Below are 26379 nucleotides of genomic sequence, written 5' to 3' on the forward strand. Positions count from 1 at the left end.
TATTTTTTGATACCCATTTCTTCCATGTTAGAAAGAAGTTTTATATGTTACTCATCACTTAGTGAAATGAATATCTCCAGTACAGTTTCCTGAATCATAAGAATTAATCTGGATCTTTGGTTAAAGTCACTTATAATATGAATTCAGTGCACTTTAATCAAAGAAGGGTTTCCTCAAATGTCCCTTTGATAATTAATTCATAATTCATTTCGCTTGGAAGTCAGCTAAAAGTCAGCCATAGTAAGAAACATAAAGTAAAGAACATATTTTACTAAGTGTTTTTAATTTTATTATTATTATTATTATTATTATTATTATTATTATTATTATTATTATTATTATTATTGTAGTTGTTGTTGTTGTTGTTCCAGAGTAGATGTTAGCTATGAAGCACTTCTTTATCCTCTTGTGAACAAGCAAATACCAAGGAACAGTTCTATAAACCCCCTTGTGGTCAAGTCAATCTACATGCATTTATATGACACAGGGAAGGGAACAGAGGCAAACAACTGTTATAAGTGAAAAGATGTGATGAGTGAAAATGTGAACTAATCTGTTTTTCAGACATTCCACACAAAAACAATTAAATAAAATAGCGCAGTTGTTAATACATTTCTTGAGGTAAGACAAGAACAATACACTTTAGGATGTACTGTTATTGAAAATAAATCATCTTCAGCTGTAACAGACCACATCCCTGGATCCAGTCATTGTTCATGACAATATCAATTACTGAAGATGAATGGATGAATAAGTATTATATATTTAATTTAACATTTTTAATTTATTAATTTAAGTATAGGTGTATGACTTAAATATGCCTTGTATTCTGAAAGGCACTCAGGACTCATTTTTGGAACGCTTCTTTATATCAGACACAAGATGTCACTAAAGACCCGTACAGTCTAAATACATCCAATTTATTACCTTAGCCTGCACAAACCTGAATTATTATGAACCCACTATAACCCAGTGAAAGTTCATGCATTTTCCTGAATCAAATACAATTAACCTTTTTAGGCAACTTTCTATTGTGTTAGACCTTATTAGTTATAATTTATTAGTATGGTGTAGCACATTCTTTTGTGACCAATTTGCTCATCTTGGGGATGACAGACACAAGTCCTGCACAGTGACCAGAGGGATTTTGAGCAATTCCTCTTGCAGAAAATTCAAGTTTTGTCATGTGTATTGGTGCATTATCATCCTGAAATATGGCATCCCCTTCAGGATATAATACTTGAACCATTGGGTGCACATGGTCTGCCAGAATGGGTTGGTAGTCCTTGGCATTGCCCACCTAGCACAAGTAGTGGGCCTAGGGCGTGGTATGATATTGCTGCCCAAAACATTACTGACCCACACTCATGCTTCATTCTGAGCACAAAGCAGTCTGAATGGTAATATTATTTGGAGCTTCTAAACACAGAAGCTCTCCCAGATGTAGGAAATATGCAACAATGCATGTTTTAGATTGTCCACGGCCCAAAGTTGTGGAAGTCGTGGCCTAATGGTTAGAGAGTTTGACTTGTGGGTTGGAGTCTCGGGGCGGCAATACCACGACTGAGCAAGGCACCGAACCCCCCCAACTGCTCCCCGGCCGCCGCAGCATAAATGGCTGCCCACTGCTCCAGGTGTGTGTTCACGGTGTGTGTGTGTTCGCTGCTGTGTGTGCACTTTGGATGGGTTAAATGCAGAGAACGAATTCGGGTGACCGAGTATGGGTCACCATACTTAGCTGTATGTCATGTCACATCACGTCAAGATTTCTGCTGCTGCCACCATCGAAACTGACATCTGGCATTAACAGGTTTGATTTCTGAAGCTGCTCACTGTGTATGGAGTCTGCATACATTGCATATCGGTTTCCTCCTGGTTTCCTTCCCAAGTCCAAAGACCTGCATTGTGTGTATGTGTGCCATTGTGCCCTGTAGTGGGTTGCCATTCAGTGCAGGGTGTCCAGCACCTTGTGTCCCAATTCCCCATGCTTCCTGTGACCCTGTGTAGGATATGTGGTACAGTAGTTTACATACAGTGTATTGTATGTACACTACATACATACAGTGGAGTGTATGTTTGTCTTGTATATGTAAGTATATGAGTACTTAAAATGCTGTGTGCTCATTCATCGGCAGATTAAATATTTCATTATTTAATTATTAATTATTATTTCATAGTATGTCTTCTTATGGACTGTGAATGCAGTCAAACATTATTGGAACTAATATTACAAGTGTTTATTATAGTTTATTATTAAGAAAGGTGTCAATATTTTATTTTAAAATCAACCATTGAGACATATAACAAACCTTAATAAACGTTAATTGCTCTAAATATGGGTTATGGAGTTTTTAAGTCATATAATGGAATATATTTACATCTAATGGGAGTGGATATGCTCCAGCTTCATGGCTAAATTTATACTGTATATAATATGCCTTGACAGTGGTGTGACATTTACATCATAGAGTGAAAAGCATGTCTCAACATGTAATAATATTGAAGGCCTTCTGGTGATTAAATTGTATCTGTTCATAGCAGTTAGTTTAACCCAGTAAACCCTCTGTAACTCACAGAGGGTCCAGACTTATATTCAGCACAGTTGTAATATGTACTTAACTTGTTGCTGAATAATTTAATTTATACAGAATAAATGAAACATAAAACTAGAACTATAAGGGGTCTCAAGTTAGCGCTGTGTCCTTCAGTGGAAACAGCGTTAACTTCATACCCCTTATAGTACTAGTTTTATTATATAAATCAGAAGGTTTAAATGCCTTCTGATTTAGTATTAAACATAAGAACTGATACAAAAGAAAACTTTGTTCATTTCATTAAACTAATGAAATTAAATTCACTGTTTACTCTATTAAAATACGGTGTCCATTTACAGCATGTGAACAAATCAAGCTCATTAAATACAACCCGAATTCTGAAATGTTTTTAATTTTGAGTAAAAATAAAACTAAAAGACTTTCAAGATTTTATTCACAATAGAACATAAAAAACATAAATGTTTAAAAAGAGAAATTTGACACTTTTTTCCAGTAAAGGAGCTCATTTTATATTTGATGCCTGCAACAGCTGTCAAAATAGTTTAGACAGGGGTATGAAGATGTCTGAGCATGGAGGTTATGAGTTTCTGGAGTTTTGGTGTTGGAATTTGGTTCCATTCTTGCCTGATATACGTTTCCAGCTACTGAAGAGTCTGTGTTTATCTTTGATGTGGTAGCCTAGTGGTTATGGTGTTGGGCTCCCAATCGGAAGGTTGTGAGTTTGATTCCTAGGTCCACCAAACTGCCACTGCTGTGCCCCTGAGAAAGGCCCTTAACCCTCAATTGCTCAGTTGTATAAAAATGAGATAAAATGTAAGTCGCTCTGGATAAGGGAGTCTGCTAAATGCTGTAAATGTAAAAATGTATTTTTCATTAATGCTCCAAATGTTCTCTATAGGTGAAGGATCTGGACTGCAGGCAGCCAATTTAGCACCCGGACTCTTCTATGATGAAGCCATGCTGTTTGTGGTTTTGCATTGTCCTGCTGAAATACTCAAGGCCTTTCCTGAAAAAGACATCATCTGAAGGGAGGCATATGTTGCTCTAAAACCTTTATATACCTTTCAGCATTCATAGTGCCATGCAAGCTTCCATACCATATGCACTTATGCACCACATACCATCAGAGATGCTGGCTTTTGAACTGATCACTGATAACACGCTGGAAGGTCTCCCTCCTCTTTGGCCTACAGGACACAATGAAGTCTGTGATTTCCAACAAGAATGTTGAATTTGAACCATAAAACACTTTTCCACTTTAAAACAGTCCATTTTAAAAAAAAACCTTGGCCCACAGGACATGATGGGGCTTCTGGACCATGTTCATATACGGCTTCCTTTTTGCATGATAGAGCTTTAGTTGGCATCTGCAGATGGCACGGCGGATTATGTTTGTTGACAGTGGTTTCTGGAAGTATTTCTGGGTCCATTTTGACCGATGAGTGATGCAGTGTCGTCTGAGGGCCCGAAGACCTCGGGCATCTAATAAAGGTCTTTGGCCATGTGCCTTACGCACAGAGATTTTTTCAGTTTCTATTAATCTTTTGATGATGCACAATAGATTATGTGATTAGCAAAGCCTTTGCAATTTAATGTTGAGGAACATTGTTTTAAAGTATTCCACAATCTTTTTATGCACTCCTTCACAGATTGGGGAACCTCTTCCCATATGTACTTCTGAGAGACTCCCTTTTATAGCTAATTATATTACAGACCTGATTAACTTAGTTGCTGGATGTTCTCCGAGCCGAATCTTTTCAAAATTTCTTACATTTTCAGCCTTTTATTGCGCCGTGTCAACTATTTTGAGACCTGTAGCAGGCATCAAATTTGAAAGGAGCTCATTTAGTGGATAAAAGTGTAAAATTCCTCAATTTAAACATTTATTATGCTATCTTTGTTCTATAAAATAATTGTGAATAAAATATCGGCTCATGTGATTTGAAAGTGTTTTAGTTCATTTTATTCAAATTTAAAAAGTCCCAACAGTTTCAACAGTTTGTGTGTGTGTGTGTGTGTGTGTGTGTGTGTGTGTGTGTTTGTGTGTGTGCCTGTGTTTGCTTATGAGGTGACAGTTTAACTGTAAGCTTCATGGCTTCGCTCATGTTCAGCTGTTACAGTTATCAGTGCTGCAGAGTTTCATTTATGCAGTCAGTCCTTGATGCCTAATGCCTCTACACAGTTTGAAGTGAAATATGGCACATTTCAGCAATAAGCATGGCTTGCCCACACACTTCCTCCATTGGTAAATGTTACAGTGTACATGCACTTCAAGCAAAAACAAGCGGATGAGTGAGTCACAGCAAAGTAATGTCTCACTTTCTATTGAACCTTGGGGTGACCACCTGAGAGAGGTTGGTGGAAAAGACACTCAAGAAATCTGAACATTATAAAATTATACTTGAGTCTAAATAAAAACCCAGACCCCCCTCAAAAAAAAAAAACAGTGTATTTTTCAAATAAACATTCTTTTGGATGATCAATCACATATTTTACTCTATAATAAATAGTCCTGAACTGGCCAATGTTAACCATGCACTACTTGATTTTATTTACAGCTTCTCATAACACTGATGCTTACAAGCATTTCAGTTTCAGTACATAACTTTGGATAAAGAAACATATTTGAAATACAAAGTTTTATTTGAATACACCATAAGAACACAACAATACAACATCAAAATGCCTCTAGGATGAATGTATCTATTACACTAGGATCAGTGATTTTATGACACAAGATACTGCTGTATTCAGCTTCGTATTATCTTAAACATGTACACTTTCTATAAGTCCTTATTTACATTACTTGTGAGCACATTTTATCAGGGTTGGTAACAAAAGGCATGCATTTGAATACGGACATTTTCTTTAATGCATTTAGATGTAGAACGTAGTACGTTTCTGACCAAGTCTGGCTTTGGTCCAGTGGTTTCCTGTATCTTCAACTATCACGGTCTAATAGTGACAAATATGACAAAGTAGTTATCATGCGTTTCTTTCACAAGCCTTTTTGATCTTTTAAAGCAGATTTGGGTGCCTGTGATTCAGCAGCTAAGCTAGTCAATATCAGTTTAATCTGTTCACAATATTTCTTCTGATATCCAGAAAGTTTTTTGCTGTTTGATGGGTTTTACTGCTTGTTGCAAAAAACAGTTGTTCTGTCAATTTCTTTTGTTTTCATCTTATATATTTCTGCCATATTTTCTGTACTCAGCATCACAGTTAGGTTGCAATAAGGTGATATTTGTTGAGCTGAACTTAAAATGTATTGTGTAGTAGCAGCCATTAAAAAAATTAAACTTGAGGCAACATTCTTCATCTCCAATGTCATGATGCAGCTTTCACAATTTTGAGCAGAAATACAGCTTTAAGAAGTCACAGTTCAAGATACTAATGCATATCTGAAGATATCATTAAAATGTATAAGGGAGCTTATTTCATATAGGGAGCAAAGTTCTTCTCTTTATAAAGAGGTGCTCTCCATGGTCATAAGGGAAATGTTTTTATGTAGGAAGAAATGTTCTCAATGTTCATCACAGAAGTGCTTTTCTGTGAGAGGAAGTATTTCTGTGGCCATCAGGAAGGTGCTTCTCTATATGATGAGGTGCTCTCCATACTCATCAGCCGCCCTCTTAATATAGAGCTGCCCTGTCGACTGAGCTGCTGCCGGAACTCTGTGGTTAGGAAATAGTATATAAGTGGATTCAGGCAGCAGTTGAGGCTGGCAATGCACAGTGAGATTGGATGGAACTGTTTAACTGCCTGTCGTAAAGAACACTGGGTAATGATGTCTTGTGAAACCATCATATACAGAAAGAAGTTGATGTGGTAGGGGGCAAAACAGAAGAGGAATACGCCAGTGCACACTAAGACCATGCGCAAGGCCCTTCTCTTCTCATTTACTGAGACACTATGCCCCAAGCTCTGCTTTAAAGAATGCATGATGAAATAAGAACATAAGATAATGATAGTCAGTGGGGCCACAAAACCCAGGAGCTCACCAGAGGACATTATGGCCACTGCTATTTTCAAGCTCAGTTTCCTCATGGGCAAGTCCTTGAAGCAGGTTTCATTGTGCTTTATTGTGTTCTCTGGGGTGGAGGTTTTGTGATGTGGGATTTGAGAGATGTTTCTCATCACGATGAAGGGAGAGCAGCAACAACCAACAATCAACCACACAACTATGCTAATGCGAACATCATAGCGCCGCTTCCACTGCCTAGCACAAAATGGGCGCATCAGGAAAGCACAGCGTTGGATACTAATGCAGACCAAGAAGGCAATGCTAGCATACATGTTAAGATATTTCAGGTAGAAGCAGAGCAAGCACAGCCCCTTTCCAAATGGCCAGGTGAGAGTGATGTAGTAGTAGACACGCAATGGCAAGGACAGGACATGGGCCAGGTCAGCGATGGCTAGGTTGATCATGAAGATGATGGCTTTAGTCTTCTTACTGTAAATTATAGAATGAACCAAGTGACTTTCTCACATATGATTGTTTTATACTGTCATTACTTGCAAAGCAGCATGCACTGACTGAAAATGTATTTAACATCATGAGTCAAAATGTTCTTAAGAGGCCTACACGTGTTTACAGTCATTAAGTAAGTAGTGGGTGCATGAAGTTTGCACAAAAGACCTTTATAAATGTTGTAGAAAAATTCATGAGAAAGCTCTTTAAGAAAAACTGACCTTATAAAGCGACATAGCATCCAGAGCGCGATGCTGTTCTCTAGTATGCCTGGGATGAAGATGAACAGGTAGACATAGGTGTAGAGTTTATTCATGCTCTCTTCCCACCTTTGATCTGCAGTTTGGTCTGAACAATTGGAGTTGTGAACCCCAGCAAATGAGGCATTTTGGGTGGACATCATGATACTGTAGATTCATTTATTAGAGCTCTTTCTTTATGACTGAAAAAAAAAATCAACTTTTCATTGATGCCACACACTGAAAGACACATTTTAAGCAATTACATGTTCTTTCCTTATATTTATTTTCACAATGATTTAGACCTCTTTTAAAAGGCAAAACCTTATCAGATACAAAAAGTAAATGTAAAGTACAGAGAGGTATTTGTAAGTACCATTGTGGTTGTTTAATACTTTTCTTGCATTAATTAGTATATGTTAGTCTCAGCGTGCTTTTACACTTAATATGAGTGTTCCCCTTCAAGAGAGAGGGCAAAAATTAATCCCTGTAGAAATTGCTGAATAGAATAGAAGGAATTGAATAGAAGGAATATGAATATTGAATAGAAGAAATATGTTTCTAATACTGAATGATGGTGGATATACTGTATCAATATACAGCAAATTTCAGGTTTAAAAAGTACCAAATACTGGTAGAAAATGTTTTTTGCTTTTTCCTCTTACAATGTACCAGTGTTCTACAGTGACATTTTCAGAATAGATCTTATATACAGTGAAATATTAAGTGAAACAAAAATACAATTATTATGAATATATAATTATTATGAATGATAATATATAATGAATTCATATTAGAATATTCTACAATATTCTACTATGAATTCATTATATATTATCATTCATAATAATTATATCAATTTTTTTTTTATTGTGGTTCAGGATAGCACCTTGATCTTGACCCTCATGATGCTCACCAGGAACTGGTATATTTTTATGTCAATTCACGATATAAATCCCCACATGCTTTAATGCAATGCTTAAACAATGGCATTTTAACTGTAACAAAAATATTATTAACAAAATTGTTTTGAATTGTTGTGAAGACATTATTGTGTGTTGTGTCGACAGAAGTGAATTAGGACACAAGTAGGACTACCAAACTGGCCAAAGTGAATAAGCATTTTAACGCAATGTCCACATTTTGCAGTCATTTAAGTTCTTTTGAGAGACTGCTCACATTTGAGTTTTCTTTTCAAAGCCTTACCCACCCTGTTTTACCCAAGCCCAGATTCTCAGTTTCTGGCCTCAACACTAGGGTAGTGTTTGGATGAAAATGTACAAAATACAAATTATAATCAGATTTCTGATTGTAATGTGTAAGAAATGTAATTAAATTGTAATTAAAGTGACATTATTTGTTATAATTGTTATGCCATCTGAGTATTATAATGCCAATTATATGCCATGTGCTGTACTGTACAACTGCAGTATAAGCTCAGTTCCTGTGCCCTTTCAACAGAGCCCCCACCCTACCACCACCACTACTCCACTTCCTGTTGTCACATTCTTAACATCCATATGCTGTACACTGTTCATAGATTTCTTTGTTTTAATTAAACTTATGCACAACAACCTATTCTCCAAATTTCATTCCAAACAGAAATAATATAACTAATATATGAAAAACTTTTAACTTTTAACTTTCTAATAATTTTTAATAAATATTACAAGTGATTTATTGCTGTTCACAAATCATTATTAATTATAAAGCTTGAGCAGTATTACACATGGTATTAAAATGAATAATGACATTTGATACAATACAAAAGAATTGAAAGAAGCTTCATGAAGGAAGATTTATGAGAATGTTTGAAAAAACCTACAAGGAGTCAACGATATATGTACAAATCTTGTTAAATCTGTTATTAAGCTGTTAAATGACATTTGGTTGCTTATTTTTTTGTGATCCATGGCACAATTGTCCACCTATTCCGCTTGCAAATAATTGATGATGGTGAGTTAGAGTGGTTTATGATCATCAACAGAACAACAAAGGAAAGCAAGGTTTCTGCGAATCAACTAAAGGCTAAATTGTATTTCACAAGAGCCAACTCCCTTCCGGCACTGGTTTCAGAAAGGAGGGTTATGAGTGGTTATGTAGCAGAGAAGTCGCACGACTGCATGACGGAGACTGAAAGTACACATAAACAGGTGTGTTGCTAGTGAAAAGCTGTTGCAGTGTGTAAATATATGGTTATGTGGTTTGAGAATTTTGAGATGCTTCAAGACATGCAATGTTTCTCTTATTTCAGTTTAGCTTTGGCAATGGACTCACTCTTTTCTTTCTTTGTTTTTTTTTCTTGCATGTAAGCAAGATGTGTTTGCTGCCCTGCCAATGATGTTTGAGGAACTCTGCACATGCATACATATGCATATAAATGTATGCATGTTGTGATTTTCAGTGGCCAAGCTAACATGATAGCTGCAGTCTACTCTTGTCTTTACTAATTTGACAATTATTTCTCGAAACTGATTTCATGGCATTTCTACCAAATGCATTTCCGCTGATGTAACATTAGTTTATTTTTGATTTGACTTTAAACGGTTCACGATATACACTTCTTCTTGTTTCCACTTGACAGACATGTAACAGTATTAATATTATAACAAAATACCTTGCTTATGAATACAGATGATACAGTAGAAGAGCAGAAAAGCAAAGAACAAAATGTTGAAATGTCTAGACATGCTTAATAGCAGAAATCTTTATGTTCACATTTCAATTTAAGTTGTTTAACTGTTCTGGTATTTTTTTTTATCTTACTACATTGTAATCACAACACAGGATGAACAGGATGTCAAAGAAAAAATAAAACAATCAATCTTTACTTACTTCCTTATATCAAACGATCTAGAAATAAAAATTCTTTCTCGGCTGCTTTATTGAATTTACACTTAAAAGTTGTATGTTTAACTGCACAAAGCATACACAAACAGTTACCATTTTAGCTTAGTTGTGGCTGTTATCTGTTGTGGAATCCCCTACCTTTCAGGTACAAAGAGTTCAGAATTCAGTCTGTGTGGCTTCCAACACTGTTGATATCAAATGCTGAACTATGCGCGCGAAATTGCTACCGTTTTCTCTTCACCCCTCAAAAGAGGAAGTGTCATTTTGTCAGATTTGCCCAGCATGTGCTGTTTGGTGCAGTTTTACCAAATTGCATTCCAGTATTAATTAATAAACAGTACTCCAGAAATGCAGACAAATCCAGCTTCTGACTGTATGGAGCTTCCAAAGATACAAATGCTTTTTAGGGTCTTTGTCTCCTACTACAATTTCTGCGACTCATGCAACACCATAAGTAAAACCTGCTGCTCCTCAAGGCTTGGCATTGTTTCATGCCTCTGAGCTTTGACAACCTGGCTGTAAGACCGGTTACTAGTTTGTTTAAGTCACACATGTTGTCTGTTTGTTAAAAAGAAGTTACACTTATAATGGTGACATAAATAAATAATTATGACTTTTCTGGGACATGGTTGGAAGCAGCTTTCTTCTCTAACTGAAGACACGTGATGTCAGTAGTTTAATCATTTAGTCCTTTCACTCAAATATTCTTGGAATGACAGTTCAGATTTTTAAATTACTTAAAATTAACACAGTTTAACTATTATTAAGTGATGAAGTCCTTTTGTCATAATTATGCAATGTCACAAAGAGACGGCATGTAATTTTCTCTGCATTTTGACTACAGAGAGGAAGACTAGTGGTTTAACATTAAAAAATTTCACTTATTATTCAGTTATTCTGTAATTTGTTAGTTATGTGTTGAGAGTATTTGAAATCTTTTTGCTTTTTGTTTGTTTGTTTTTTTGAAGGTTAGGGTTAGATATTAGTGTTTAACATAGTATGTGTTAGCTGCATTATGAAATAAGCAATGGAAGGTTCTCACAAGACACTTATTACGTATACATATATACATACGTAGTGTAATACTACTAGCTACTATACTAATAGTTCACCTAAGAAAAAGTAGTAATGAAAAACAAATCATGAATGCAAGTGTACATAAGTCATCTGTAACTATAACTTTTAAACATATCTACAATTAATTATGTTAACTAACCAAGTGAGCAATTCAGATGTAAACAACATCCGGATTAGAAACTGTCAGACAGGCAGCATTAGCTGGCTAACTAACTCAGCCTAATAGTGCTTTGCTAGCTTCCGATATTAGTTAGTTAGTTCATACATGTTAAATTCAGTGATGCCCCTTACACATTATTATGTGTGTTACCTATAGGCTGTAGCAGTGTTTATATATATTTTATATATCTGGCAATTGTTCTTCGTGAAACTTCAAAGTGACTTTCATACTATGAATCATCCAGAGCTCTGGATAGCTAATCTAGCTCTCTCAGCTAGCTGATGGTTTATCTGTACATCTTTTAGCTGTACATCTTTTACTCACTCACTCACTCACTCATTTTCTACCGCTTATCCGAACTACCTCGGGTCACGGGGGGCCTGTACCTATCTCAGGCATCATCGGGCATCAAGGCAGGATACACCCTGGATGGAGTGCCAACCCATCGCAGGGCACACACACACTCTCATTCACTCACGCAATCACACACTACGGACAATTTTCCAGAGATGCCAATCAACCTACCATGCATGTCTTTGGACCGGGGGAGGAAACCGGAGTACCCGGAGGAAACCCCCGAGGCACGGGGAGAACATGCAAACTCCACACACACAAGGCGGAGGCAGGGATCGAACCCCCAACCCTGGAGGTGTGAGGCGAACGTGCTAACCACTAAGCCACCGTGCCCTGTACATCTTTTAGCTGTCTTTTAAATACTGAGCTGTGAAATATTGTTTCCTACCAAGAAATTAAACTGAAAATACATTTGGTTTTGTTTAGCTCAGGCTCTTCTTCTGACTTAGCATTTGGCTCATGTAGTGTAGGCTTTCAACATGAATATGTTGAAATACTGTCCTTTAATTGATTTTCAGTCTGCTGGTGTAAAATGCAATGAATTAAAAAAAGTAAGTACTAGGGCTTGGGTTTAATTATTATTTAATTATACTAAAAAAAAAAGTATGGTCAATTATGTACTGAAGTACTTTACTAAGAGGGTTTTTTGGGGGGGTTAACAGCATTATACATTTTACTGTGGAGTAGCAATTAAAAATAAATGTAGTGGAGTTAAAAATGAATGTATAAAAATTCAAGTAAGAGTACCAGTAATAAGAACCATGTACTTAAGAAACCTAATAAAGTACAACTGGTGTTTTTCAGTTCACGAGCAATCATCTTTCCAATAACCAAAATGTATTAAAAACATCTAAACCAGTAGAAGAGTGTGGAGACAGTTTTTTTTTTTATGCTTACCCATAACAAAGAACTGTTTTATTTCCCTGGTGTTTTTCGTTACAAGCAATCAAAAAATCTAAATCTCATGGAATTTCTCATATTGCAGCCTTATTTATGTACCTATGTTAGTACTGAACATACTAGGCTAACGATAAAGTTTCTTTCTTACTGTACTGAATCTATGTAAATTTTGCAGATTTTTATGTCATCTTGAGCTCATGATGATTTAAATCTTTTCTGTACCATTGCAGCTATTTTAATCAAGTCCCTTGAGTATGTACTTTAGAGCAACTATAAAGCAAGGGCAATCTTTCCAGTGTGTTGACATTCAAATTCTTATTTTTGTAGCATGGGATTGGTGCTGGTGAGGTCATTTATAATTTGACTGTGTAGATAGCATTACATTTCTTATAGATTTTCTCTGTGCGTTTCTATTTATTCTAAACATGATCAGATTAATTGAGATCTGGGGAAATATTCAGGTCTGTGAAGTAAACTGAAGATGAACTGCAAATCTCTCTTATAGAAATAGATGTTCTGTGACATTATGCTGGTAAAAAGTACATCTGGTCACATCCTGTTTCACAGGATTCAGGTTACATACAATGTTGTACAGTTAGTACTGTAGGGCACAAATATAGAAAGTTTGACTAAATTATTAGCAGGATGAATCAATTAAGATGTTTACAACAAATTCTAGCCTACATGATTTTTGAAATGTTTTGCTGTTTCACAGCCACAGTAACACATGATCAAATGGCAAACATGTGCTTGTTCTTTGCTGACAAATGAGTGCAGTGTGTTCTTTCTGTGTATCTCTGCTCAAGATCAGATGTGTTGTACATTAATGGAAGTTTTACTGAGCTGTTATTTTACAATAAATCACCTTTTAATTTGCTTGAACAAGTGTGTGTTTTTTTTTGTTGTTGTTGTTGTTTTTAAATAACAGACCTTCCCTAATTCTGGTATTTAAGGAAGCTCACAAACAGGAACATTAATACTAATTCATGTACTATATATAATATACAGTCCCCTCCAAAATGTATTGGAACAGCAAAACAAATTCTTTTGTTTTTGCTTTACTCTGAAGACATTTACATTTGAGACCAGTAGAAGAATAACAAAACATTAGATGAGAATTTCAGCACCAGCGCCAATTAAAACATGTGACTGACGTGTGTTACTTCTTGCTCACATGTGAGTCCAGGGTTTGACCTCTCAAGACTGCATTTGTTGGTAAAAGGACAAATCAACCTAAAGACCAGATAGTTGGAAGAAATGCAAGCCAATATTCATTCATTCATTCATTCATCTTCTACCGCTTATCCGAACTACCTCGGGTTACGGGGCAAGCCAATATAAATCTGAGAAAAAAGGGAAAAGCAATCAGAGGAATTGGGCATAGGCACAGGGCAACCTCCACAGGGCAGGGGTGAAGGTATCACAATTCACTGTGTGTGTGTGTGTGTGTGTGTGTGTGTGTGTGTGTGTGTGTGTGTGTGTGTGTGTGTGTGTTTGCTGGGAGCTATTAATACCTTACATAGAAAAAGAAATCTCATCACATTGCAAAAACCTGCCTGGGTATAAACATTACCCTCTCTGGACTCAGTTACATTACCACATGAGGAACATGAAATTGTCAGTTTGAAACAGATTGTCTGTATTGAAATTATGTTTTCACTCAGCCTGCCCTGGAATGTCCATTACATTACATTTGTATTTTCCCTCTTAAAATGTAGCATATTCAGTATTTAATCTTTGATGAGCTGAAGTACTGACGATGAATCAGCAAAACTTCCCTAATTCTGGTATTTAAGGAAGTGATGAATGCTCACAAACAGGCCCAGTAATATTGTAACTGCTGTGTTACTGTTCCGTAGGTGTGCGCTTGGTTTGAGCCCTGTGTTTCAGCTCTCAAGACTACGTTTGTTGATAAATGCCCCCTCCAAAAATATTAGAACAGCATACAGTGTATTTATTTATTATGTAAATAATCAGGGTAGTTCAGAATGATGCATAACATATATACATTATCTTATGAATTATACAAGATTTTCAGAGTTGTAAATAAATATGCAATATGAATAAAATTAATATCTGTAAAGTAACATACAGATTATAGTAAACAAACCATACACAACTGCATGTGAACCTCAGCATTTCTTTGTAAGTCAGTGGTGTAAACTAACCGCATGGGATTTCAGTGCTGACATATTTGTGATGTCTGTTTAACCTCTCAAGTTTGTTTTTGCATACATTGCATGTACTTCACTAAGCAACAGCTTCAGCTTGCAAAATTATACACTGATAATTGTTAATCATTGGGTTTGCTATGTGGTGTGCATTTTTTACTTACTTTTCAAGATTAAGCTTGATGTAAATAACTTCCTTTTACAACATGACTTGAAGCAACTGGTTTCACATCCTACACTTTTAGAAGTACTTTGTTTTAGTTAGATGAACAACATTTTCACACACCAATAATATGAGAAACCATTTACTTTTCGTCTCTTGTAATTGTTTCTCTGTTGATCAAATGTGTGATTATAAATGTGTGCAATTGCAGAACATCACAATTGACAACGTTTTCAATACAAACAAAACATGAGTTTGTTTCTGATCAGTGATAGTGACCTGGACCCCAACCACTTACTGCTGCTCTCAATACCTAATAATGTATGTTCAGTGTGGTATAGTATATGCTTAATGTATTATCATACAATTCTCATTCTCATTAAACATATCTATCTATCTTTATATATTAGATGCCTCAGTACATCTGAGAGTTAAGAGGTATATAGTGAATTGTCAAAGTAGATAGATAGATATGTTTAATGCCACACCTTGCTACATTATTGATTGGTAAGTGAACGTTTATTAGGTATTGAAAGGGATGAAAGGTCGGGGTCAAGGTTGGTAACTTTGATCTGTTCCTTATTAAGACCTTCGTAGTTTGTTTAATTTGCTGCCATGTCCTGCTACTGGCCCAGCATACTGCTGCAGAAATGCTGGTACTGACCATAACAGCCTGGTAGATCATATGTACTATAGCATCATGTTGCATACATTAAAGTATCTGGGCTTTTTTTTTTAAATATCATTTATATTCATAATGTTTGGCAGATGCTCTTATCCAGAGAGACTTTCATTTATTGCATTTACACAACTGAGAGTTAAGGGCCTTGCTCAGGAGCCCAGAAGTGACAGCTTGGTGGACCTGGGATTTGAACAAACTTCTGTCCTATTGCAACATAATGACAGAAACATGTTAAGATGACATGAGACAATTCTGAAGCTGTATGAAAAGAAATATATTGTGTTTTTATTATATAAATGTCATTTGGTGGAAAACAGCAGCACCTACAGATGAGAGCGATGTTACAAAGCATTTTGTAGATATGTAATGGCTCTCACCACCGGAGGGAACCAAGGAGCTACAGGCTTGCATGATGAAACTGACTTTTCTTATCACATCAGTGTGGTGGTAGCATGGTAGTAGTGAGATGCAGCAAGTGAATCAAGTGTAACAGCACTGCAGATGATGTTCAGTGTTGAGTTCAAGAATCAAACAACATTGATTTCTTGCTCAGAAACTAACACTGATAACAGGCTGAAAGAGAAATAAACTCTGCATGGAAATACAGATGAACTATAATGTCCATGTGTCTCATGGTCCAATCACCTATACTTTGGATATAAGAAATCTACACACCTTTGTTAATATTGCCAGGTGTTTGAAAGTAAATCTAGTCAACTCATTATCTTTTTCAACCTTTAATTGAGAGTAAACGCCTTTACTGATAAAAATCCAGACCCAAGAGCATGGATAACATAAAAAGGGGTTATTAGAGAAATTAAAAAAAAGACTAGACACACTAGGAATTGAAAGACCAAATACAGCAACAGGAACACTGAAACACAAACACAAGGACTCAGCAAACACCACACACAAATAACGAGGACATAAATAGGGAGGACAATCATAGAGACATAAGGAACAGGTGTGCAGAGGTGAAAACAGATTAAGGAACGTGCAGGGCAAAAACACCTGAACACAAAACAAAAACAAAGGCACATGGTAAAGACAAACAAAGCCTGCCAGAATGTCCCCCTAGTGCCCAGGCAGGGAATAGTCCCAGATATTCCTGACATTAATATCATATAGCAACCAACATAACTCAAATAGAAACATTTTAGGAAAAGCTGGGTTGAATAAGCATCCACACACTTTAATAATTGTGCCTTTAATGGTGACTGTGTTCCCACAGATATTAAAGTTCAAAAGTATGTATCCCACACCTGTCATCAGTGAAGGGATTCTGATGAACCCCAAATAAGGATCAGTTGTTTCTGTCAAATCCTCTTGGTTTGAACTGACTACTACAACCCCACTGAAAACCTAGTACTCTGACTGCACCCCAGACCTCCTTTGCTCAACATCAAAATCTGAGCTCATTAATGTTCTTGTAGCTGCATGAGAAAAAATCTTCTCAGAAGAGTAAAGGTTATTATAATGAAAAGGGGGACTAAATTTGAAATTCTATTATAAAGCACATATTTGTGTAATGGTCAGGTGTCCAGTAACTGCAGTGTAGTGTGCAAATTGCAATTCAAAGTAGATATAGTCTTGCATCTCTGCAGATGGAAAAAGTAGTGTGACTGTGAGTAGATTTAAGTAATTTGACTTAATTTAACTATTACTCAAGCCACACACACCAGTGTTTCCACTAGCTATTTATCCTCTGGCTTTGTTTTCCCGTCCGTCCATCACAAATTCTTAAAAATCCAGAGTCCTCTACTGTCACAATGGCTATTAAACCTCCTACGTACATACTTGGTGATTTTTACCATAAAGCTCATATTTCCTCCACTGTTAAACACAAACTCTTTTAGTGCCTTTGTAAATAAGCATTACACATACAGCTGTGAGTGTCACTCAGCCATGAATAAGAACAACTGATATCGGGTTGCTATTTGTGTTTTCAGTATTAACCATACACAAATAAAACAAAGAAAGAAGGTCAAGAATGTTGTACTTAAATTTGTGTTTAAAATGTTGGAGGTTAGATTTGCTGACATTAACAATTAGTAATCTTTTGATGTTGTTATTTTCTTAAGGAATAAAAGACAAGAGTGTGTGTTAAAATACTCATGGAACATGAAGGTGTGATGATCATTGACCTATAACAACATGTTTTAAGTGTTATTTCCATTGTAACACAAGAATTTTGTAAATGATGACATTAAGGTTTATCATCTGCATTTAATGCTCTGCAACATCTGTGAAACATGTTAAATGTGTTATCGCTTACATTCTATCATATAAACAGCTTCTCCTCACCAGCCTCTATTATCTCTATCTTTTAGTAAAAATACATAGCATAGCATATGTTATATAAATTAAGGGAACATTTAAGGGAATGGCTATACCACTGACTCTTGCAAAGCACTGAAACTGGAGACTCCTTCAAAACATGCTTCATGAGAAAACCATCCCAATGTACTGTACTGCCATACAAGTTCCATCCCTGTAGACGTTTTTACATTAGAATTGATAGTGTATCAGAACAAGCATATCAATGTATGTAATAGTTTTCACATTTGTTTTTCCTCTTTGAAAATTAACATAAAACGGAGCTATTGACTCAAGTTAATAAAACCAGCTAGTTAGCTCCATACAGATACAGCTCTATTTGTCATAAAATGCATTAAAGATAAAATCTTTACACAACTGACAGAAATCATTGGTGGAAATGTGTTTTCAAGTCTGATTTATGGAATGGTTATAATTCAATTACGGAGCCCTGACATTAAAAGAATGTGCACTTGGAGCCAGTAACTATTTAAGATGGTTATTAATTTATGTCATTTAATATATGTGCAGAAAGGTTAGATACAATATATGACCTTACTCAATTTTAACCAGAGAGCTTGCAAAGCTCCAAGTATTTGAATGATGGCTTTGGCTCTGCATGGTTCAATAAATAATGATTCAATTGGATAACACATGCTAATCTAGTGGAGGGTACGTGCCTGAAAACACCCACAACAGCATGATTAACAGAATTAAGGCAGCTCCCTGAACCTCAGCAAGACTAATCCCAAGACAATAACCCATTGCTTTGTATGCATTTTGGGAATACTTAACTGAATTTTCCCCTTTCTTTTGCAGAAAGCCTTGTTTTTAAGTCTCCATCATACACTTGTTGAAGATTTTGTGATTTGATCTTTACTTCTCTGTGCTCTCTTCATGAAACCTTAAACTGCTATGTTTTTGCCCAGCTTTGCTCTCAATCAGCACACACTGGGGGTGGGGTTAAGCCTTGTATACGGATATGGGCCCCTTCTGCAGCTGCTGTGTTAAATCACAGTTGTTTAGTTTGGTTTAGCTCTTCTTATATTAGGGAAATTAAATCACAATTGAAATGAATACATTCATCATCTAGTTGTTGTCCTTACTGTAACTGAATGATAAGACAGACATATCAGTCTTAAACATTTTTAATTGCCTGATAATATGCAGCTACAGTAAAAAGACATTCAGAGATCCCACATGTAAAAGTGCTGTTTGTTAGGAGCTGATATTTCTTCAATCATACCTTTCATACAAAAACATTTTACACAAAATGTAATACAAAAATAAGGAACATCACTTCAGTGCATTTGTGCATGTAAGTGCACAACAAATTGAAATGGTTAGCAGTTACCAGTAACACACTGTTCATATCTATCAGTTAAGTTAGGAGTGCTAATTTTTTTTTTTTTAAACCAATAGGAAAAAAAACAGTGTTCATATCTATTAAACCTGAATAGGATTGAATATATTTAAAAAATTAGAACAGTATGACACTTTGCTGATTGACTACATATAATCATTAATATTCCATTAGCCACTATGTGTGTAGAGTTGCTTTATTCATCATACTTTGTTCCCATAAACTGAGAGAAATAAAACAGTGTTGGACCTTTACAGTCAAATTTAAATAGTGATAGTTTTAAGCATTCAGCCTGAAGGCTTCAGTCAAAACGTTTCCAAACATTCCAAACATTTCCTCTGGCTGAACAAAATCCTTAGAGTCCTAAGTCCTTGTTACAGACCTTATCCAAGCTCCTCTTAATTGTGGATACTGGTGATGTCTATTCTGCCCTCTCAAAACTGAGTCTCTGTAACCCGTTCTTTTCCATTACTGGACACACAATAAGTTTCTACTTTTTCAGTCTCTGTGTTCTCTTTGCTAGACACAGGCCCTTCAGTGCGGGGCGTACTTTCCTGCTTCATTTGACATTTTCCTGTGGACAGAGACTTCTTAAAAGACTCTGAAGTGAAGTAATATACCACTGGATCAAAGCAGCAGTTGAGGGTTGCCACACAGAGCGTTACAGGATAAAGAATTCGTGCTAATCGTTCGAGCCAGCAGCTTGCCAAGGCTTGAGTGCGCACCATAGCGTAAACAAACAGAACAGAGTTGTATGGCACAAAGCAGACAATGAAAATGGCTAAATGTACCACAATCATGCGCAATACACGCTTCTTGTTGGTGCCAATTTGGCAGAGTGTAGCTGGCTTTCGGAGAGTTCGTAGCACCATGGAGGAACAGGCCAGGTTGATGAGCAACGGAATGAGGAAACCCACTATCTCGATGAAGATAGTGATCTTAGACAGGTAGGTCTTCCAGGTTTTTTGGGAGAAGCCTTCAAAGCAAGTAGTGATGGTGTTGGCCTGGTTGGTTGCAGAGAAGAAGGTCACAGACATACCTCCACCCAGGATCAGCAACCAGATCAGAGCACATACAATGCCAGCATTGCGGCGAGTACGGATGGCACGTGATCTAAAAGGGTAAACAATGGCCAGGAAGCGGTCCACACTGATGCATGTGAGGAAGAGCATGCTGCCATAGATGTTGGTGATGAAGGCTCCTCCGGAGATCTTGCACAGCCCATCGCCAAATGGCCAGTGGCGCCTGATGTTATAGTAGATTTTAAAAGGTAGCGTAAATACAAAAATTAAGTCTGATAATGCCAAGTTGGTCATAAAGAGAGTAGTCTCATTGCGTATCTTCATACGACAGCAGAAAACAAAGAGTGAAGCACAGTTGGTGATGAGACCCAACACGAACGCGATACTGTACACTACACCATACAATTTGTACTTGAAGGAATCATCAATGCCGCAGTCCTCCAGCCCTGTCTCGTTAAGAGCCAGACTTGCCATTGTGGCATCAGTAGACAATGTGGGAGTTTTGCTTTTTGGTGAATTCCCAACTGTCAGAAAGTGTTTTGGCTGCAGTGAACTTCCCAGCCCATCACTGGTACACTCTGAATGCTACTGAAACAAGCACTTCTCATCATCTTAATGCACACAGATGGTCAGTTTTTGCTTTCTGTAAGAGGGAACAAGACAATAAAAACGACAACATTAGTTAGCAAGCTGTCTATAAGCATTCTTGGCAAAATTATGTCCGTCCATCCTTTTTTCCTATTTACAAATGCAGACAATGTCAAATCTGTCACTAACAATTCATTAGAAGTATTACTCAACACTACAGAATTAGAAATATGGCTATACGGCTGAAGGTGTCTTTGGACAAAGAATTTAAAATTCAACTTCACTTGACAAACCAGATTTAACTCAGCAAAAACAGTTAAATAAGAATAAGAATGTATTTAATGTATTAGAAGAAGGACAAGTAAAATATAACTCAATGTACAACTCTTCTTCTCAAGGCACGAAATCTGTTTTAGGTGACTTGTATGTTTATATTGCTAACATTCATTTGTTCAATATGATTTTTTAAACTCTAAAATCTAGACATATATGACTAACGATGTTGTAAAAGAAACCTCTTAACTCTGTATTCATATACTTTCAAGTTTCAATATACAAATATACAAGTTTCTAGTTACTAATTAAATGCAGGACTTCCACACCCAGAAGCTGTGAACAAGTACTGTAATTTGTTTTAGTACTGCAGCAATGCTGACATTTCCTATAATAAAAATGAGCCAAAATTGTTAATGAATTAGGGGATCCCAAGATAAACATATTGACTATTATCGAAGTCTAATGTTTTTCTGAGGCCACACATTATTTTTCTTGTGGTCAAAGAGGTACTGTGAAAGAAGAATCATGAGAAGGATTCACATTATGATCTCAGAATTGGCGAGTAACCAATAGCATATCATTCTCTTTTTAAAATCCAGTCTTAACATATGTTTCTACATTGTAAAAAGAAATATGCATAAACAAAAAAAATGGTAAATACACAAGTATAGGTTCTTTGGCATTACAACTAGGCTTTTAAGAAAAGCTTTTTAACTTTAACTTTTATATGGTGACTTAAACCAGTCCTGAGACCAAAGTTGTTTATTTTTTCCCCTGGATTCAAAACTGTTTGATTTGTTTAGCATCCAAATGACTAAACTCTTTTAGCATGTCTGGGACGATACTTCCTCTATGATCTGCCTTTATGGCACAAAACTGTCAAATTTTTCCAGTAACAGTAATGCAAACAGCATCTAGAGACTGCAAAGAAGAAACATGGCAACTTCCTAAGACACACGTCAGGCTGAATATTTCTCTTACAAACTGTGGCTGTCTGGCTATGCCTATTCATTTCCTTTTCCAACAGACCTTTTGGCTTCAGGCTGCCTATAATCACTTATACACTATAGTATATATAACGTTGATTTTATTGTGGTCAACATTATTATTTTATTCCATTTTGTTAGCAGAAATAATGTTTAATGTAGTGTTTTTATTTACTGGTCTATAGGCTAACTGCTTATTATTAATGTTTTATGTGGCTTTCCAACTAATGCTTATACTGTGTTTTGTTGTGTAAGGTTGATGTGATTCCGTAAATCTGTGTGAAGTGGGGTTGGTCTCAACAGAATTTGGCCAGCTTTTTAGCTTATTACTTTGAGAACATTTATTTCAAGTTGTAATAATTGTTAGTCTCTTGAAATAGCATAATAAATACAGTATTAATAAACAATAAACCTAGAGACTAGTAAATGATTCAGAAGAATGAGAAATCCTCACTATAAATATATGTGTTATCAATTATTGATTGACTTACTCAGCTGTCCATCTAGCTACAATTGGTGGATACTTACATTCTCCTGAATCCTCCCTCAGTTACACTGCTTTCTCACAAGCTAACCACCTACAATGCCAACTATCTGGTCGGCTTACTACTTTTAGCAAACATTATCCAAAATTTTCCTAGTTACCCAGCAGAACATGTCTGCGACTAATGTCAGAGGGCCACCAAGAAAAGAGTTTGCCAAAACTGAAGCTAGCACAAATACCAGTTTAATTTTTATTGGTTTTGTCAGTGTTGGTCCTTACTTGCAAAATCTTTGTTTTGAAATTTGTAGTAGCTATATCAGCTGGCTTGTTAAAAACTAGCTTGTTTTAGATAAGTAACAAACATTAATGATCTAGAGCTACAAAATTATTTAGTCTGTTCAACTGGCTTTAACCCTCTGAGTTATATCTGCAAGTTGGTTGCTTTCAAGTGAAGCCATGCTAATATGAGAAGAGATGCTGCCTGCTCAGATGGCTACAGTGCCAGCTGTCTCATTTACTTGCCACTCTCTAAGCTAAAATTAGCCAATATCTTTTAACCAGTTAAGCAATAGAATATGGCTGTGATTTGGCCACTGGTATGAGCTAAATAAAGTAAAGTTTGTAAAGTAAGTAGCTCTAGAAAATGTGGCCTTTTGCTGAGGCACAATGTAACAATAATATTATTGTAGAATGGCAAAAAGAATACAATTTGCCAAGCTGAAACCCTAACAATTTCATCTGCATCAGTCTATTCATAAATGAAACACTGTTTTTCCAAATTTTGTGAGAAAAGTATTTTACAGTCTGATATTTGTATGATACCTTCAGTGAAATTGATGCAGTATCTGGAAGGATACTACCTCTTATACACTAATTATCCTCTAACGTCCCCATTGGTGTTGAAAACATCATTACCAAAACATCATTTCTGTAATACAGGGTAAGACTGTAGAAGACATTTCTGTCACTTTTTTACACAATTTCTGTAGCAAATGTATAAAAATATGATAATATGGCAAATCATGCTAAATCTTTAAGTGAGCATCATCTAAAAGCGCAATGTCAGTATGTACAGTCTGTCATGCTCAGCTGAGATGTGACGTCTTTACTGGGTCCTTACATGCCCCTTACAAAGCCTGTACTGTACTGCACAACTCTATACAATACAGTCAGTGTGCTGATGCAGACTCCAAAAAACTGATCCAGTTTGGTCAATCGCTGGCAGCCGGCAGATTTCGAGGTTAGACCATTTGCTCGTATGATGAAGTAAAACCCAAACAACTCATGCTATTCAATCTTCATTTGCTCAGTTTATGCTAAATAATATTGTCATATGCTTCATTTTCTGTATATAATGTTCTTAATTTGACTGTTACTATAACAATAAATGTTATATAAGAATTGTTGCCTGGGATATGAAAACTAAGCTTAAGCATTCCTGAAGCAACAAAGGGGTTGGGACACATTCATTATGAATTCTGTGATATTATAACTGACATGATATGGTACCGTCTAAAATTATTATCTGTATTCTGAAAATGTGTTTATAACAGTTCCACTGAAACAAAAATAATATTCTGATCATTCAAATTTATTTATATAACATGCTAACAAGCTGTTAGTCATATTATGAATCATATTATTATACAATATGAAAGTTTTGATTATTTTTAAAACCCTTTTCAATATAATGCACATGCAAAGAACAAAACACAATGGACATGCTGTTAAAAGAAATAATCAATAAAACGTTAATATAAAAATAACAGCGCATCACAAGGGGTTTTAATCTTAAACAGAAATATGCAAATATTACAAATCTTTTATTTTTATAGTTGCATTTACTGTCCAAGTTCCTGTTATCATTTATGTTACTGCATCTATAAACAGTCGTTCCTTCAACAGTCTCCTTTTCCTCTCTCTCAAAGACATTGCCTTTGTAATGTCTTTTACATTACAAAGTCTCTCAAAGACATTACTTACCTCTTCTCCAGTGCGTTCATGTTGTTCAAGCGGTTGAAAAAGTGCTCTCTTGGGAAAAGACTCGATTTAATCTTTGGAAAAAATGCGCAAAGCATTATGCAGAGCTGAAAGGGGCAAATAATAGTTGGTTATATTAAACCTCGCCTTACGCTCTTAATAATGGAGCAGACGGAGCAGTAAGCTGTTAGAAACCGTTACTCTGCTCCTAATAGCTCTGTGAGTAGCGATTCTGCTCCAAACTAAGTCAAGTGGACAAGTGAACACAGGAAACAAGACAATAGGTCCATCAGCTGCATACCAAATCGCTCCCTATAGGATATATAGTGCACCATATATGACCTAAAAATCATTCATTCAGAGCCAAAGTAGTGCACTTGTGTAGGGTGCACAGAAAGGTTTGGGATTTAACCACTGCGGTTAGAGGGAGGGGAGGAGCTCAAATGAGGGGAATAAATCAGAAAGGTGCCAATGGAGGTTTCCAAATTAGTGTCATCCTTCTGCATGTCAAAAATTGAAGAATCCTGTGCTTTACTCTCAAAAAATAGGGCAAAATTAGTGGCGTGTCCAGTTTATATATATATATATATATATATATATATATATATATATATATATATATATATATATATATATATATATATATATATAAGCATAGACATGGATCTGTGATAATTTACCTAAGTAACTTTTAAACCAAAATGCTAAAATGTGCCTAAATGATGGCCCAGCAGCACAGTGTATGCAGGTAGTAATGGTGCACATATCTCCAGTCTCACATTCAATCTTGTCCTCTGGTTGCTCTATGCCTGGAGTTTCTCCCAAAATATTCTCCTCGAGTCTGTGTGGTTTTCCCCACCTACCTGTTGTGGTTACACTAAATTGCCCCTAGGTGTGGAATATGCATATGATGGACTGGTATCCCACCCTATGTGAGTGCCTGGCCTGTACCCAGTGTTCCCAGGATAGTCTCCAGATCCACTGCAACCCTCACCTGGCAAGCAGTTGCATTAATGTATGAATTAATTGTGCATAACAATTGAATTTGACGGATTGATTTTGTAAACTCTGTACTTAGGTGGACTTTTCTTTCTTTCTTTCTTTCTTTCTTTCTTTCTTTCTTTCTTTCTTTCTTTCTTTCTTTCTTTCCAATAATCAGTTTATTTCCAATTTTAATTAATTACATTTAAATGATCTAATTCCTTCTTGCCCAAGCCAAGTGTTGAATGATGATGAAGACCCAGTATGTCCAAGCCCTTACATCATTACAGCCCTTGAATAATAAGCTAATCTTAAATAAACTTGAACAAAGCTGAATAATAAGCTAATAAGCAAACAAGCACCAAACTGTTTTTTTTTTTTTTTTTTTTTTTTTTGATGAAATGCTGAGTTATTTTGAGCCTCACACAAGACTCATTCTAGGTGTGACAAAACTGTCCCAAAATAGTTTGTTAAAACCTCCTAATACTGTACTAAGCTAAACTATGTGCTCTATATATAGCCTGCTACAGGGTGTTTTTGGAGAAGTTCCCATTGAATGACGAGCAGCATGAGTAAGTGAGTGTGTGTGTGTGTGTGTGTGTGTGTGTGTGTGTGTGTGTGTGTGTGTAGCAGGGGGTCCAGTGACAGAGGGGATGTTGTTCTTGAGCCCAGGTCTCATGCAGACAAAGTTTTTGCACAATGGTGCTGGAGAACACAGGACATCCTGCTCTCTGCTCACCTCCATCCCCATTCTGAAAACA

The 26379-nt window shown here is 36.2% G+C and overlaps 2 protein-coding genes across 2 annotated transcripts; both read right to left on the bottom strand.

Annotated features, from left to right (window-relative positions):
* Positions 1–5082: 5082 nt before the first annotated feature.
* Positions 5083–10459, bottom strand: p2ry10 (P2Y receptor family member 10). Its single transcript, XM_060885208.1, has 3 exons — positions 10254–10459; positions 7248–7468; positions 5083–7008 (listed from the first exon to the last, which is right to left on the bottom strand). The coding sequence occupies exons 2-3, from the start codon at positions 7427–7429 to the stop codon at positions 6132–6134; spliced, it is 1059 nt and encodes a 352-aa protein (XP_060741191.1). The 5' UTR covers positions 7430–7468; positions 10254–10459; the 3' UTR covers positions 5083–6131.
* An 8350-nt stretch (positions 10460–18809) lies between these two features.
* On the bottom strand, positions 18810–24860 carry lpar4 (lysophosphatidic acid receptor 4). The gene is made up of 2 exons (XM_060885056.1): positions 24641–24860; positions 18810–20966 (listed from the first exon to the last, which is right to left on the bottom strand). Exon 2 carries the CDS (start codon positions 20795–20797, stop codon positions 19736–19738), a length of 1062 nt encoding a protein of 353 aa, XP_060741039.1. The 5' UTR covers positions 20798–20966; positions 24641–24860; the 3' UTR covers positions 18810–19735.
* Between the last annotated feature and the right edge of the window lie 1519 nt (positions 24861–26379).

The sequence above is a fragment of the Tachysurus vachellii genome, chromosome 13, assembly GCF_030014155.1.
Source record: "Tachysurus vachellii isolate PV-2020 chromosome 13, HZAU_Pvac_v1, whole genome shotgun sequence".
Classification (NCBI taxonomy): domain Eukaryota; kingdom Metazoa; phylum Chordata; class Actinopteri; order Siluriformes; family Bagridae; genus Tachysurus; species Tachysurus vachellii.